This window comes from Motacilla alba, chromosome 7 (assembly GCF_015832195.1).
Source record: "Motacilla alba alba isolate MOTALB_02 chromosome 7, Motacilla_alba_V1.0_pri, whole genome shotgun sequence".
In the NCBI taxonomy this organism is placed as follows: Eukaryota; Metazoa; Chordata; class Aves; order Passeriformes; family Motacillidae; genus Motacilla; species Motacilla alba.
This window is the reverse complement of record NC_052022.1, coordinates 990,579-1,006,840: the sequence shown is the minus strand read 5'-3', so window position 1 is coordinate 1,006,840 and position 16,262 is coordinate 990,579. Positions and strand designations below refer to the sequence as shown.

The window sequence follows — 16,262 nt, the reverse complement described above, 5'->3', positions numbered from 1 at the left end:
AGCAGCAGTTTTCCTGCTGGGCTTTGCTCTGCTGGTTCAGATACTGATCTGTGGCTGCCGGCCATCCCTCAGGACACAGCTCCGGGATCAACAGCCCGGGACAGGCAGAGTGGGACTGAGGAGCTGGGCTGGCCCAGGGAGGATGGCTCCATCCTCTGCTCTCCGTGCTGGGGCTGTGCCCCTGTTTGGCTCCCCAGGGGCTGGAGGTGGCTCTGGGATGGTTTTGGGATCGTGTAAGCAAGAATAGGAACACGTTTAAATCGGGAATACGTTGTGGGTGCAAGGGCAGTAAACACCAGGGAATGACAGGAGCATGGAAGGGGTTGGGTGGGAAGGGGCCTCAAAGCCCATCCAGTGCCACCCTTGCCATGGCAGGGACACCTCCCGCTGTCCCCGGGTACTCCAGCTTGGCCTTGGGCACTGCCAGGGATCCTCCAGATCCAGGAATTCCAGCCCAGCCTCTCCCCACCTCCCAGGCAGGAATTCCCTCCCAGGGTCCCACCTGACTCTGGGTGACTGTCCTAGTTTAGGGCAAATTTGGGAGAAAATCTGCAAAAGGAGGCCCCTCCAGAAAGCAAACCCACACAGCCCCTCCCTCCAACCGGTTCGGGAAGGATTCCTCGGAGAGAAGTGGAAAGAACCTGTTTATTTAACAGGCAAAGCACCCCCCAGCACACAGAATGAACAATACCAGATGATAACACTCCTTCACCACTCTGAAAAGGATGACAAATTCAGAAAGTCTCTCTTGGGGGGTGGTTGCTCTGTTGTCAGTCCCTCCGGCGCTGGAGATGGCTGCTACAAGCCACGAGGTGCAAGCTCTCGGTGTTTCCAGGTCCCAGTCCAGAGCAGGTTCGAGTAGTTCCAAAAAGGGGAGGGGAAAAAAAAAGAAAAAAAAGAAAAAAAAGGGAAAAAAAAAACAGTCCAGGGAAAAAAAAATTGGACTGCTTAGCTAAACTAGCTAATGAGCAGAAGCAGAAGCAGAAGCAAAAGCAAGAGCGAAGCAGGAGCAAGCAAAAGCCAGAGCAAGAGCAAAGCAAAAAGCCCCGCAAAAAGCAAAAACCGCCCTATGTACTCCCTGTCTCTGTGTCCCGCCAGCCGTGGGGGAGCAGGCTGATAACAAAACCCAAAACAAAACATTCACTCTTCAGAGCCAGTCTTGAAGGCACAGAACATAATATCCAGCATAAACAGAACACACAAATGGGGATACAAGCATCATAACGTCACCCTAGGACAGTGACAAGGTGGGGGTCGGGCACAGCCTGGGCCCTGCGGCCTTGGCAGGCTGTTCCAGCCTCGGGATCCTGGGATTCTGGCTCCTGGAGGCTGTGCTTGGATCCACAGCGGCCGTGGGGCCGTGCTCTGGCTCCCAGATGAAAGCACAGCCCAGAGCTCTCCAAACTCAGACCCCTGTGAGTGATCCACCTTTTCCCTTTTTATTCCACGGCATTACTCTTCCCATCTCTCTTGCCGTGGTGCTGAGCACATTCCCAGTGTCCCTCTGGAGCCTTTCCTGCTCCTCCCAGTGCTGCTCAGAGCCAGACCCAGGCAGGGCTGAGAAACCTGGGAAAAATCATGGAAAACCCGAAAAAAATAATGGAAAACTCGGAAAAGATAATGGAAAACCCCAAAAAATCATGGAAAACTCGGAAAAATTCATGGAAAACCCGAAAAAATAATGGAAAACTCGGAAAAAATAATGGAAAACCCAAAAAAAATAATGGAAAACCCAAAAAAAATTCATGGAAAACCCGAAAAAATTCATGGAAAACCCGAAAAAATTCATGGAGTGCTTTGTGCCAAGGACCTCAGCCAGAAAAAAAAAAAAAAAGGATTTTCCCTTTTATTTTTTTTTTTTAGCTGGAAGAGGTTAGGAATTTAAAAGCTGCATGAAAAACATGCCTGGAGTTGTGGCTTGGTCCACGATGCCTGTGAAAGCATCCCAGATTTCCACTGTAGATGGGATATTGGGAAGGAATTCCTGGCTCTGAGGATGCTGCAGCCCTGGAATAGAATTCCCAGGGAAGCTGGGGCTGCCCCTGGGTCCCTGGCAGTGTCCGAGGCCGGGCTGGAGCAGCCTGGGACAGTGGGAGGTGTCCCTGCCATGGCAGGGATGGGGTTTGGGGTCCCTTCCCAGGAGCAGCGTTCGGGGAATGCCGTTCCCGGCTGCTGGGGCGCTGAGGCAGCAGCCGAGCTCACCTGGTAATGAATCCATCAGCAGAACTGCCTGGAATTAGAGCTGTGCTCCGAGAGAGGCTCCTAATTGGGAGTTAATGGCTCATTAGTGCCGAGCAGATCAGCCCGGGAGCCCCGAGAACACAAACAAGCAGTTGATGGTTTTCGGGATGGGCTCCGCCGTGCCGGGGGGCGGCGGGGCCAGGTGCGCCCAGGCCCGCAGCGGCTGCGCTGGGGGCTCCGGGGGTGCTGCTGCCGAGGGAATCCCTTTGGAATGCCCTTCGGGGGGGTGGAAGGGGTGGCTGTGGCTTCCCGCTTTGGGGCCTCCTCCCTGTTCATCCCTGGGAACGGTGGGGGCTGGGAAAGGATGGGGAGATGAGCAGCAGTGGCTCCTGCTCAGAGAGCTTCGGGAATGTAAATCCCAGAATTTCGGGCTGGGTTGGGTGGGAAGGGACCTTAGAGCCCATCCCAGCCCACCCCTGACCCTTCCCGCTATCCCAGCGTGCTCCAAGTCCTGTCCAGCCTGGCCTTGGACACTTCCAGAGAGGAGCAGGGCTCCAGGAGAAATGGAGAGGGACCTGGGACAAGAAGTGACAGGACACAGGGGATGGCTCCACTGCCAGAGGGCAGGCATGGATGGGAGATTGGGAACTGGGAATTCCTGGCTGGGAGGGTGGGGATGCCCTGGCACAGGTTATTCCATGGATGGCCCATCCCTGGAAGTGCCCAGGGGACACTGGAGCAGCCTGGGACAGTGGGAGGTGTCCCTGCCATGGCAGGGTGGGATGGGATGGGATTTAAGGTCCCTTCCCAGCCAAACCAGGCTGGGACCCCGTGAAGGTGTGGCAGCACCTCTGCAGCCCACCAGGATTTTTCCTGGAAGCAAAGCAGTGCCCTGAGATTTGGGATGGGAAAAGGCAAAGAGCCCTGGGCAGGAGTGCCAGTGTCATAAATCCCAAACGCTTCTGAAAGCGGCAGGAAATAAAAGCCATCGTTTTCCCTAAAATGGCAAAAACGCTCCAGACTTGGAGGCTTTTAAGCCAGCCTGGGGAGAGCTAAATCAGCACGATGGGGATGGCAGGCAAGGCTTGGATGTAAAATTAGAAACCCCTGGCAGGCATGTGGGTATCTGTGCAGCTCGGGCTGGGACGGGCAGATCGATCCTCCTGGGAATGACGAGCCTGCGGGGTGACATCACACCCCCGGGGATGTGGGCCCTAATTAACCTCCCCTGACTGCGGGGTGGGGTCGGGATCGCCCCCCTCCTTCCCTCCTTCCCTCCTGCCCAGGCTGCTGGGAACGATTTCCCTGTGCCACCCTTGGATCTGAGCCACGGTGGGAGCAGCATCCAGCAGCTCTGAGCCTCATCCCCCCCGCTGCAGGAGCTGCAGGGCCTGTGGGATCTGGGGATCCTTATCCCAGGTGCTCTGGGATGCTGGTTCTCCTGCAGGAGAGGTTTGAGGATGCTGCGGATGGAGGAGCAGCTGGGAGGTGTTGAGCACCTGGGTCACCTGGGCGGGGGGTCAGGAAAATGTGTCACCAAGGGGGAGAATCCAGCATGGGATTGCTGAGGGGGTGGTGATGCTGTTTGGGAATTTTTTTCCCAGGGGAAAAGGTTTTCCAAGCTGGGGAGGTCCCAGTGAGATGGGGAAGGGGGAACTGCCCCATCCCTGGGAGTGTTCCAGGCCAGGCTGGAGCAGCCTGGGATAGTGGGAGGTGTGGGGGTGGGATGGGGTGGGATTTGCTGTCCTTCCCACCCCAAACCACGCCGGGAGTCTGTCATTCCGTGGCATTTGCATGTATTTGTATATCTGTGGCCCAGCAAGGAGCGTGTGGATTCCTGAAGAGCCTCTTGCAGCCCCAGATCCCGTTCCACGGGGCTGGCAGCGCTGATCCTCCCTCTCCTGGGAGTCTGCGTGCTCCCGGTGCCAGCAGGGAGGGTTTGCCAGCCCCTCCTGCCAGCTGTGTGCCACAATCCTTGTTCAGGTCAGGAGATGTGGTGTTCCAGCTGTGCACGGCTCTGAGGGGAGGACAGGAGCTGTTGCTGCCTGGGAGATGCTGGGAAGGGCTACGGGGATGTTCCCAGGGCCAGAAAGATGGATGCAGCTGAGGAGCCGGGGGAGCTGCTCAACCACAGCCTCGGCAGCTGGCTGGGCACAGAGGGGCAGGAGGATCCCTCAGAACAGCAGCTTTGGGGTTGGCAGGGCTGGGGATGCCCCTGTGCAGGCTCTGGGGTCATCCCCTGCATCCAGCCCTGGGAACTGGGAGTGCAGTCTGTGTTCTGCAGGAGTTCTGAGTGCCGGGCTCCCATGAGGGGATGCTGAGTGAGGTTTGCATGGAATTGTGGAGCATCAGAGCTGGAAGGGAGGCACGGGATCATGGATCCAGCTCCTGGTCCTGCACAGACACCCCAAAATCCCACCCTGGGAGTGCTCTCCAAACCCTCCTGGAGCTCTTGGGAATGTGCCCCTTCCCTGGGGAGCCTGGGCAGTGCCAGCCCTCTCTGGGGGAAGAGCCTTTCCTGATCTCCATCCCAGCCCCCAGCACAGCTCTGGCTGTTTTCCCTCTCCCGGGATGGATTTGGGGGGTCTCCCCTTGAATCCCTTGGCCGAGCTGAGGCTGCAGGAGAGGAGCAGGAATCGTGGAGCAGCTGGGTTGGAAGCAGCTCTGGCCATGAATGGATGGCCTCAAAATGTTCAACGTTTGAAGAGACTCAGCAAATCAATGCCTGTGTTAAACCAGCAGCACCGAATCCCGAGAGGTTATTCCCAAACACAGCTCCATGCTGCCTGCTGCAAATCCCAGGATTTCTGTAAATCATGGGATCCCAGACTGGTTAGGGTGCAAAGGGACCCTAAAGCTCGCCCAGGAGGGACACCTTCCCCCGTCCCAGAGTGTTCCAAGCCTTGGACACTTCCAGGGATGGGGATTCCACAGCTTCCCTGGACAATCGGAGGCAGATGGTCCCTCTCTGTACCAACCCTGACGTTGATAGAGAATATTTTCAGCTCAGAAAGTGGCTGCTGACTTTCTGTTCTATTTAAATCAGTCTCCCAGCCATCCTTTTTTCCATGGGGGGGCTGCAGGCAGGGATGCTGGCAGGTCTCCCCGTGGGAACATCCCCAGATCCCGGAGCCCAGGAATGCTCTGCCTGCGTGGCCCCATGTCCACCCCAGGAAATTGTCCCTTTCCACGTGAGGAGAGCTGGGTTTTCCATCCAGGAGGGCGTCGCTGGGTGCCTGGGGGTGTTTTGGGCTGCAGAGGGAAGCTCTATTTTGGTGCTGAGCCCATATGGCCGGGTGGGTGTTTGGAGGAGTGGCTGTGAGAGGGGAGGGGAGGGCTGGGCTCAGCCTCTCCATGAAGATGTTCTTGTCTGGAGAGCAGAAATTATTGTAAATATATTTTTCTTTTTTTTTTTTTCCCTTTTCTCGCTGGTCCCAGACTCCCCTCAGGTCCCCAGACTCCCCTCTGACCTCCACCAGTCTCCTGGGATTTAACAGAACATTCCTTTCTCCCCATGGCTCTTCCCCACCATTCCCAACATCGAGCTCCAAATGAATCCCCTCGTTTCCAGCTGCACTTCGGAGCCCAAATTCCATGAAAAGCAGAACCAGCTCTTGTGGGTTTTTTTTTTAGGAAAATTCCTGTGAGACCACGGACTCCAGCCACTCCCACGCTGCCCAGGCCACCACAGCCCCATGTCCCCACATCCACAGGGCTTTGGAATTCCTGCAGGGATGGGGACTGCCAGGCTGGACAGCCCTTTCCATGAGGGAGTTTTTTCCTGGCACAGATTCCCAGAGCAGCCGTGGCTGCCCTGGATCCCTGGCAGTGTCCCAGGCCAGGTTGGATGGTTCTTGGAGCAGCCTGGGACAGTGGGAGGGAGGTGTCCCTGCCCCTGGCAGGGGTGGATTGGGATGATCCTTAATTTCTCTTCCAACCCAAACCGGTCTGGAGTTCTCTGTTCAGCATGAGGAATGTTTCCATAGGGCTGTGCTGTCAGGAAAAATCCGGGAATACCTGGGGCTGATGGGAGCTCTGGAGAGCGCCCACTGCGTTTTCCCAGGGCACGGATGGGCGACTCCAGCTTTTATCCAAACCCCACGTTACCCGTGTCCCCAGCTGCCTGGGAATATCCCCACCGAGGAGAGGGGATCCATTCCCACTCCCATTCCCACCCCTCCTCCCCCGTCCCCTTCCCTTCCCGGTGCTTCCCAGCGGGAGCCGCGTGGCGCGGGGAGGGAAGCGGAGCAGGGAGGGGAGCGCTGCCCTTCTGGTGCTGCTGAGTCAGTCCCGGCCGGGTGGGAGGCAGTGATGCCAGCCCCGAGGGTGGCAGATGGCTCCGGGAAAGGAGCCTGCTCCCAGGAAGGAGCTGCAGGGGCTGGGACGGGCCCTGACGCGTTCCGGCCGCGGGGAAGAGGAGCCGAGCCTGGGGTTGGGATTGAAAAAAAAACAAAAAACCAAAAATCAGGAGAGGATAAAAATAGCAGGGCGGGTTCTCAGCCAGGATTAATTGTTGCGTGGAATGTGTGTTACTGCACGGAATGTCTGATCCAGATAACTGCTCCTGCCTCTGCTCTTCCGAGAGGATGGACAGCCCTGCTCCAGGCCTGCAAGGGCAGCCCTGGAGGATGCCAAACTTTCATTTTCCCCTCTTTTTTTTGGTACAAAAAAAAAGATGTTCCCTCCCTGCCAGCAGCCCGTCGCATCCCTGGGTGTGGGAGCAGGAGCAGGACGTGCTTTGCTGTGCTGCTTCCGTGGGATTTCGGAAACCTGACGTGATTCGGGCTAAGGATGGTCCTGGCAACCACCAGGATGAGCTGCTGAGGCTGCCAGGGAAATCTGGGGGTGTGAGGAGTAAAAAGTGCCCCTGGAAGAGGCCAGGCCGATAAGGAAAATACCTTTGGTGTCATGGCTCTGTTTCAATGTCAGGAATGCTCCAGGACAGTGGGAATAACGCGGGAGGTATTTATGGAATGGAGATAAACAACGGGGCTGATCTGAGGAGCAGGGCAGGAGCCTGGATTGCTCCCCAGGGTGAGGAGGGATAAAGTGATTGGGATAAAAACAGGATAAAAGCAGGAGCCTGGATTGCTCCCCAGGGTGAGGAGGAATAAAGTGATTGGGATAAAAACAGGATAAAAGCAGGAGCCTGGATTGCTCCCCAGGGTGAGGAGGAATAAAGTGTTTGGGATAAAAACAGGAGTGTGGTCTGGAGCCACGGGAGGGTGGGATCATGGAATGGTTTGGGGTGGAAGGGATCTTGGAGATCATCTTGGCTCCCTTTTGCACACAGACTTCGTGTGTTCAATCTGTGTGTGTTGGAATTCCCAGGGATTCCAATTCCCAGAGCAGCCGTGGCTGCCCCTGGATCCCTGGAAGTGTCCCAGGCCAGGCTGGACAGGGCTTGGGATAAGGAAAAGTGTCCCTGCCCATGGGTTGGAATTAGATGGTCTTTAATCATCTTCCAACCCAGGCAATCCTGGGATTCTGTGGTATTTTCATGGATTCATACAGGAGTTTTATGGTTGGTACCTTTAGGACACATTTTGTGAGTTCCATTTCAGGAATTGATGGGGTTTTTTCCTCATTAACCAAAATGGGGTTTTATGAAAAAAATTGCCTCAGCATCCTCTCAGGGAGCAATCCCTAATTCCCAATCTCCCATCCATCCCTGCCCTCTGGCACTGGGAGCCATTCCCTGGCTCCTGTCCCTCCATCCTTGTCCCCAGTCCCTCTGCAGCTCTCCTGGAGCCCCTGCAGGCCCTGCCAGGGGCTCTGAGCTCTCCCTGGATCCTCCCCCTCTCCAGCTGAACCCTCCCGGCTCCCTGGCCACGGATTGCCAGAACATTCTGGAGCACTCCAAGCCATCATCACTTTAATCAGGGACCAGCCTTGTGCTGGGGCTGGGGAAATGTTAATGCCCAAAATAGCTGCTGCTGCTGTTGCTGCTCCCGGGGAGGTGGAGGTGGTGGAGCTGCAGCCCCACGCTGTCTGTGCTGCTCAGCACGTCCCAGCCTGGCAGCTCCCCTTCCACGGAGCAGCCAAGGGGCACCGGGAGAGCCTGGGAGCTGAAACCCTCCTGGTTTGGGGGCTGAGCCCCGTTGGTGCCCCCGTTTTCTGGCTGATTGCAGATCTCAGCCTCGTTGCAGATGTGAACATCATTCTGATAACTGATATCCCATTTATCAGACCTGATAACTGATATCCCATTTATCAGACCTGATAACTAATAACCCATTTATCAGACCTGATAACTGATATCCCATTTATCAGACCTGATGACTGATATCCCATTTGTCAGTTATCCCGTTTATCAGTTTTCCTTGGATAAACGGGACGAACCAGCTGCTGTCCCTGTGTTTGGGGTGAAGCTGTGGCTGCCCCTGCACCCCTCAAATCCTCCCGGGCCAGGCTGGATGGGGCCTGCAGCAGCCTGGGATGGTGTCCCTGCCCGTGGCAGGGGTGGGATGGGCTGATCCCTGATTTCCCCTCTGCCCCAAACCGCCCCAGGATTCCGTCATTTCCCCCACACTCCTGGAAGGGGAGAGGTTGCTGCGGGAATCCTTTTCCCTGCAGCAGCAAATCCTCCCTCGGTGCTGCAAGAGCAGAATTGCACGTCTTGAATCAAGTCCCAGTCAGGCTTCACTCTTCCCTTCACGGGCCTTAAATTACAGCTCTGCTTTAGCTCAGCTATCAGAAATCCATCAGACTTTGCTGTGTGATTAATTTTTAACTGGTATTTTGGAGGTTTTGCAGGTGAGCTGCAGGTGTAAGGCAGATCATCCCCCCCAAAATGCACAGGGAGAAGCCCCTGGCTCAGCTCCGGGAGTTTTAACCTGCAGGGCAGGAGCTCTTCCTAAAGAAAAGGTAAAAACCTGACAAAAGGAAGGATATTTGTGCCTTTTGGCCAGGATTCCTGCTGGAGATGCCTCTTCCTCCCAGTGCTAGGACGCAGAGATGCCCTTCTTGTGGCTGTTGGGATCCTGTGCTGCTGAGTCGCTGTAATTCCCAATTAATTCCCAATTAATTTCCTCTTTCCCCACTTTTCCTCTTTTTCCCCCAATTAATTTCCTCTTTTCCCTCTGCCCCCTGACGAAGATGAACTTTTCCCAGTGGGAAGGACACCTGTGTGTCCCTGTGTCCATCAAACTGCATTCCGAGGCTGCAGGTGACATTTCTGGCATTCCTTTGGAGAGGGCAAAGAGCCAGGGAACCTTTGGGTGCCAGAATTGCTTCTGAGGCCTCTCCCAGGGCAGGGGGGGATGTTAAAAGCTGATTAATGATCCGTGATTTCCCGGGCAGCGGCCAACCTCGGGAATCAAATGGGATAAATAACAGGGCTGGGATTCTTTTCAAGGCAATTTATGATGAGCTCTAGAAAACAGCCAGCTCCATCTGGGCCCTTTGGAAATTTGGAAGTAATTGGAGGATTATTAGAGGGTGGAATTAGTCGAGGCATTTATTTATGGCTTTTTTTTTTTTTTTTTTTTTTTTGGCCTCCATCTGCCCCCTCATTAATCTGGGAATGCAGCTCTGAGCTGAGCTGACAGCGAGTCACAGAATCATGGAATGGCTTGGATGGGAAGGGAAATTAAGGATCATCCTTAACTGGGTGGTTGGGACGCCTTCCACCATCCCAGCTTGCTCCAAGTGGCCGTGGACACTCTTGGGGATGGGGCAGCCACAGCTCCTCTGGGCTCCCCACACGCACAAAAAGCATTCCCTGCTTTTGGAGCGATGGAGAAGGGGTTTGTGGATATCTTGGGGTATTCCTGCTGGAATTGGTGTACCTGCTCAGCTGGGATTCGTGTGCAGGCAGAGCTTTGCTGGTTCCCAGCTCCTTCTGCGAGGGGGGCTGAGCTGGGAGCAGGGAACAAAACCCTCCAAAGCCTTTTCCTTTGACAAACACTGCGTAATTCCATAATAAATAATCCCACTGCGGGCAGCCTGTGTGCTCCCAGGCTGGAGCTGGGAATTTGTCCTGCAAACGGATATTAATTGTGGGGAGAACTCGGGAAGATGGGAGCAGGTTTGGTGCTTTCTGGAGGTGTGGTGGGGACTCAGGGCCTGGTGTAGGATGGAGCCCCTCTGCTCTGGGGCCAGCCTGGGACAGCTGGGAATGTTCTCCTGGAGAGGGGAAGGCTCCAGGGAGAGCTTCCAGCACATTCCAGGGCCTGGAGGGGCTCCAGGAGAGCTGCAGAGGGACTGGGGACAAGGATGGAGGGACAGGAGCCAGGGAATGGCTCCCAGTGCCAGAGGGCAGGGATGGATGGGAGATTGGGAACTGGGAATTCCTGGCTGGAATGGAATTCCCAGAGCAGCTGGGGCTGCCCCTGGATCCCTGGAATTGTCCAAGGCCAGGCTGGACAGGGCTTGGAGCAGCCTGGGACAGTGGGAGGTGTCCCTGCCCATGGGATGGGATGGGATGGGATGGGATGGGATGGGATGGGATGGGATGGGATGGTTTTTAAGATCCCTTCCCACCCAAGCCATTGTGGGGTTCTGTTGTTGCTGGAATACAAGCGTGGAGCAGCACAACAACACGGAGAGCTCAGAGCTGGGGCTGAGGCGTTGCTGGGAGAACGGAACACAAAGGAAAAGCTGGAAAACGCAGCAGAGCTGGAAGAAAAGCTGGGAATTGATTTCTTGTCTTGGCCATGGGAGCACCTCTCAGCACTGTCTGTTGGCTGACACGTATTCCCAAGAACTCTGGGATTACTGGCTGCTGCTCTTCACCCTGAGAGGCTCTTAAATAATTTGTGCCCTTGGGTTTGTTGGGAAGGAGATAAATGGATCTGAAAGACAAATGGTATTCCTGCAGATTTTTTCCCCTCCAGTGAGCTGATGTGGGAATGAGGCAGAATCTGCAGCTGATTTTCCCGAGATTCTGCCGATGCATTTTTCCATGGTAATAGTGGGTACAGAATTCCTCCTTGGAAAGCCTGCTGGGAGAGGCAGGGCCATGGGGCAGCAGGTGGAAATAGCCCCTGGGATGGTGCCATGGGATTGCCTGGGATGGGAATGGGGATGAGGATGAGGATTGGGATTTGAATGGGAATTTGAGGGTGGAGATGGGAATGGGAATGCTGGTGGATCTGGGTCTGGAGATGTGAGTGCAGACACAGAAGGGGATGGGAATGCAGATGCTGACAGGGGTGCGGATGCAGATTGGGATGGGAATTTGAATGGGAATGTGGATGGGAATGGGCATGTGGATGGATCTGTGTCTGGAGATGTGGATCTAGTAGGGGATGAGGATGTGGACGGGATGGGAATGTTGACAGGGATGGGAATGCAGATGTGGATATGGAAATAGGTGTGAATGGGAATTGGGATGGGGGTGGGAGTGCAGATGGGTCTGGAGATGAGGATGCAGATGTGGATGGGGATACAGATGTGGGTACTGATTCAGATGTGGAATCCCACATTCAATCCCTAAGGAGGTCCCAGTCGGAGCCAGGGCTCAGGCTCCGGAGGGGAAGCTCTGGGATCTGCTGATGAAGCTGCTCCTGAGCAGCTGCAGAGCGAGGGGCACAGCTGGAAGAGGAACTCGCTCAGATTGCCAATTCTCTCAGAATTTAGGTTTTCCCTAAACCCTTTAGGAACGGGATTGCTTCCACTCCATAAGCAGAGCACCTGGGGTCTGGGTGAAAATGCACTGGGAAGTACAAAGTGTGTCCTGGGTGAGGCTGTGGGATGGCTCCAGGTGTGCTCCTGCAGATGTGAGCCTCCCTGGCAGTGGGAGCAGCATCCAGTGCTAAAAACCCTGGATTCATATTTTCCTCCCAAGAGATAAAGTGGGAAACAGAGTTTAGTCTTGTGATCAGCAGCAAAACCAGCGCTGATTCCATCAGCTGTAGCATGAAGTGGGATAAACTGGAATTTTCGTGGCCGTGTGTCACATTCCATCCCACTCCCCCCCGCTGCAGCCCTGCTGTTGTTTTCCCTGTGCCTTCCCAAGTTCCTTTCCTTGTCTCCTGGCTCCTGGTGAGCCAGGCAGGGGATGTGTTTGCAGAGGTGGATGGAGCTTCCTGAAATCCAAATGTCACATTTCCACTTGGCAGCGTGATTCTATTTGCAGATTTCTACAGAGAGTGGTTAAAAATAATAATAATATTAATAATAATAATAATAATGATGATGAAAAAAGCAGGATTTTTTCTGGAAGCCTCCAGCAATCCGTGAGCATCCTCTCCCTCTGATTCCCAGGGGTCACCAGGGTGGCCAGGTCTGGTGCTTGAGGGGACTTTTCTCCACGGTGGGAGGAAGAGGAAGGGCAGTGTTGTGCCTCTCAGTCATGGATTTCATTCCCTGGTAATCTCTTGGAGCTGGATCCCAGCCTGGCAGCGATGGGTGTGGGAGCAGATTGCTGGTGAGGCCTTTGAGGAGGAATAAATGCATTTTGTAGGGCTCGCTGATGGGTTGGAATGTGCTGATGAGTGGCTGGTTTTGTGCGCGTTCATGGATGAGAGGGAAATATGGAATGACTTGGGAATACTTTAGGATCTGACAAGTCCCATTTGCCCTTACAGCTCCTGCTGCTTCAGTCCCAGGGCTCCCAGGCAGCCCTGATGTCCCTTTGGCAGCAGCAGCCTCACAAAGGGTCTGTAAATGCCGGTGGGAATTCCTCAGTCCTGCCCCTTCCGCTGGTGTTGGCTCCTTTCCCCTTGGCAACGACGATTTAACAGCTGTAGAATCCTAAAATCACGGAATCCTTAGGCTTGGAAAAGACCTTTAAAGCCATCAAGTCCAACCATCGGGCCACTGGCCCACGTCCCCAGGTGCCACATCCACAGGGCTTTGAAATCCCTCCAGGGATGGGAGGGATGTCCACTGCCTTGGACAACCCTTTCCATGAAGGAACTTCCCTAATATCCATCTAAACCTCCCCTGGTGCATCATTTCCTCCAAACAAGGGCAGGCCAATGCTTTTTTTTTAATACATTTAAACCCATAAACTTTTTTTAAGTACATTTAAACCCATTTAAATACATTTAAACCCATTTTTAAAATACATTTAACCCATTTTAACCCATTTAAACCCTTTTTTTTTTTTAAAATACATTTAAACCCCATATTTTTTTAATACATTTAAAGCCCCTATTTTTTGAATACATTTAAACCCAGGATTTCTGTGCATCCCCAATTTCCCGGGACTGCTGGAAGCTTTTCCTCCCTTCTCCCTGCAGGGATGACGTGCCAAGCCAGGACATCCTACACGGAGGACGAGGTGCTCTGGGGCCATCGCTTCTTCCCGGTGATCTCCTTGGAGGAAGGGTTCTTCAAAGTGGATTATTCCCAGTTCCACGCCACCTTCGAGGTGCCCACCCCGCCCTACAGCGTGAAGGAGCAGGAGGAGATGCTGCTCATGTCCTCGCCCCTGATCCCGCCCGCCGTCAGCAACAGCAAGGAGAGGAACAACTCCGTGGAGTGCCTGGATGGGCTCGACGAGGTGGGCACAAAGCTGCCCTCAAAACTGCAGAAAATCACCGGGAGGGACGACTTCCCAAAAAAACTGCTCAGGATGAGCTCCACCACCTCGGAGAAGGCCTACAGCATGGGCGACCTGCCCATGAAACTCCAGCGCATCAGCTCGGTGCCCGGCAACTCCGAGGAGAAACTGGGCTCTAAGACCACCAAGATGATGTCGGATCCCATGAGCCAGTCGGTGGCAGAGCTGCCCCCCAAGCTGCAGAAGCTCTCGGGGGGGCGGCGGCAGGATGGAGGGGAACCTCCCGCCCAAACTGCGCAAAATGAATTCCGACCGCTTCACATAGCGCGGCCGGCACCGCCAGGAGGGCAGCGGGGGCTGCCGGGGGCTCGGGGCCGCCCGGGGGCCGGGGTGGGCTCGGGGCAGCCGGGGAGGACTCGGGGGAGCCGGGAGGGACTCGGTGCTCCAGGAGGCGGGAGCGTCCCGCGGGATTCTGAGCGAGGGCCTCGTCCGATCCCAGCGCATGCAATAATAGTGTGCAATCTCTGCATCTAGTCCGTGGCATGACTCCTCCTGTATTTATACTCTGTATCCCCAAAAACACGCACGGGGGGGGCCTCCCTGCCCCTGCGTTCCCGAGGGAATAGGGACAACGCGGAGTGGGGAACGTGCAGGGGAAGCTGAACTTGAGCTGAAAGCGTTTGGGGGTTGTTTTTTTTCCCGCCGTGGGTCGTGATTTGCTCACCCAAGCTGTTTGCTGCATGTGGTTTTTTTCTTCCTCCAAGGAGGTGTTTTAGTTCACCCCTCACATCGAATCTGCTCGCCTTAAATCCACTGCTGGTTTCTAGTTTGCTTTCAGGGGTTTTTTTTGGGGGGGGAGGGGGTTGCTCCCTGTGTCAAAGCCACCAGGAAAAATACCCGGGGAAAAAATAAAAATCTGTATTTCATCAGGCTTTGTTTAGAAAAGAAACTTGTGTTCTTAAGCCTGGGGCAAAGTGATAAATAAATGACTCAAGTTCACACTTTAGGTACAATTAGTAACATTTTTATAAAATCTTTGTGATTTAGATGTGGAAGGAGATCAGCAGGATGTGCTTGATTTCTCTGGTTGCTGAAAGAGCCAACCATGAGAAAAGCTGAATGTGCCCGTGGTGCCAAGCAGGCTCTTCTGTTGGAAGAACTGCACCCCAAAAGCAGAACCCCGATTCCCCCAGTCCCTCTGGGCCTGGATTTCCCTGCCAGGCAGGGCAGGGTGCTCCCAAGCCTTGTTCCCTCTGCTTTTTGGCCTCGTTCCGAGCTGCAGGTCACCCTGGGCGCTGCAGAGTGAGCCAAACCCTGGGTGAGTGCTGAAGTGCTGGGGCTGGCTCCTCCGGGGCTGTGTTTGGGTTTCCCTTGCCCACCTGGATCAAGGCAGGGTGGGCTCCGTGAGGAGGCCTGGAGGTGGTGGAGCACCTCCCCAAAATCCAGAGGGTTGAGGTGCCCGTGGACCCCTGGGCTGTGTTTGGAGCCTTCCCAGAGGGTGCTCGGAGGAGGTTTGGGATGGATGGAGCGATGGGTGGGACGGGCACCCCGCCAGGAGCAGGGCTCCGAGTGCCACCCCGTGGGTAAAACCCTTGGGGTCACATCCAGGTGCTCCCAGGGGTGGGCAGAGGAACATCCCAGGATGGGCACCTCTGGCTCCTGGCGCTCCCTGCAGCCATGCCAGCGTTGCTGGATAATTAATGACAGAGCTGATGGGTTTTGAGGGAAAAAAATGGGATTTTAGAGGTGCTGGCGTGGAACAAGGACTTGGAAGCACAGCACTGCTGGAGCTGGCTCAGCCACCAGTGTCCCTGGAAGTGTCAATGTGTGACTGTCACTGTCTCCTGAGGACGCTGGGCAATTCCCAGAGTTCCTCTCCGTGGTTTATCTTATTCTTATTCTTATTCTTATTCTTATTCTTATTCTTATTCTTATTCTTATTCTTATTCTATTCTAATTCTATTGGTTTTCCCTATTCTAGTTTGTTTCTTAACTTATTCTTATTCTTATTCTTATTCTTATTCTTATTCTTATTCTTATTCTTATTCTTCCTCCTTATTATTTTCTATTCTATTCAAATTCTTTTTCGTTATTCTATTGTTATTATTATTATTAGCCCGTTCCTATTCTATCCTTTATTCTGTTCTTTATTTTTTATTCCTATTCCATTCTAATTCTGTCCTATTTTATTCTATGTTCTACCCTACTTTATTTTATTCTAATCTCTTACTCTATTCTGTTTCCTATTCTTATTCTTGATCTATTTTTATTCTTATTCTCTTCTTAATATATTCTATTTCCTATTCTTGTTCTTGAGCTAGTCTTGTTCTAGTCCATATTAACTCTACTCTAATTCTATTTTGATTTTAATTTCTAATTCTGTTCTATTTTCCCTATTCTATTCTATTCTGTTCTATTCTATTCTATTCTATTCTATTCTATTCTATTCTATTCTATTCTATTCTATTCTATTCTATTCTATTCTATCCTATTCTATTCTATTCTATTCTATTCTATTCTATTCTATTCTGTTTTCCTATTCTGTATTTTCTATTCTATTTTCTCTTTTCCAGATCCCATCCTATCCCATTTTATTCCAGGGTATTTCCTGGCTCTGGCACAGCAGCCC

The 16,262-nt window shown here is 53.6% G+C and overlaps 1 protein-coding gene across 1 annotated transcript in view; it reads left to right on the top strand.

Moving 5' to 3' along the window:
* The window catches only part of KCNJ3 (potassium inwardly rectifying channel subfamily J member 3), a 29,411-nt gene extending 15,337 nt beyond the window's left edge, over positions 1 to 14,074 (top strand). Inside the window, 2 exon segments of the mRNA XM_038143301.1 lie at positions 13,371 to 13,888; positions 13,890 to 14,074. Coding sequence (XP_037999229.1) covers positions 13,371 to 13,888; positions 13,890 to 13,958 — 587 coding nt within the window. The 3' untranslated portion in view covers positions 13,959 to 14,074.
* Positions 14,075 to 16,262: the final 2,188 nt, after the last annotated feature.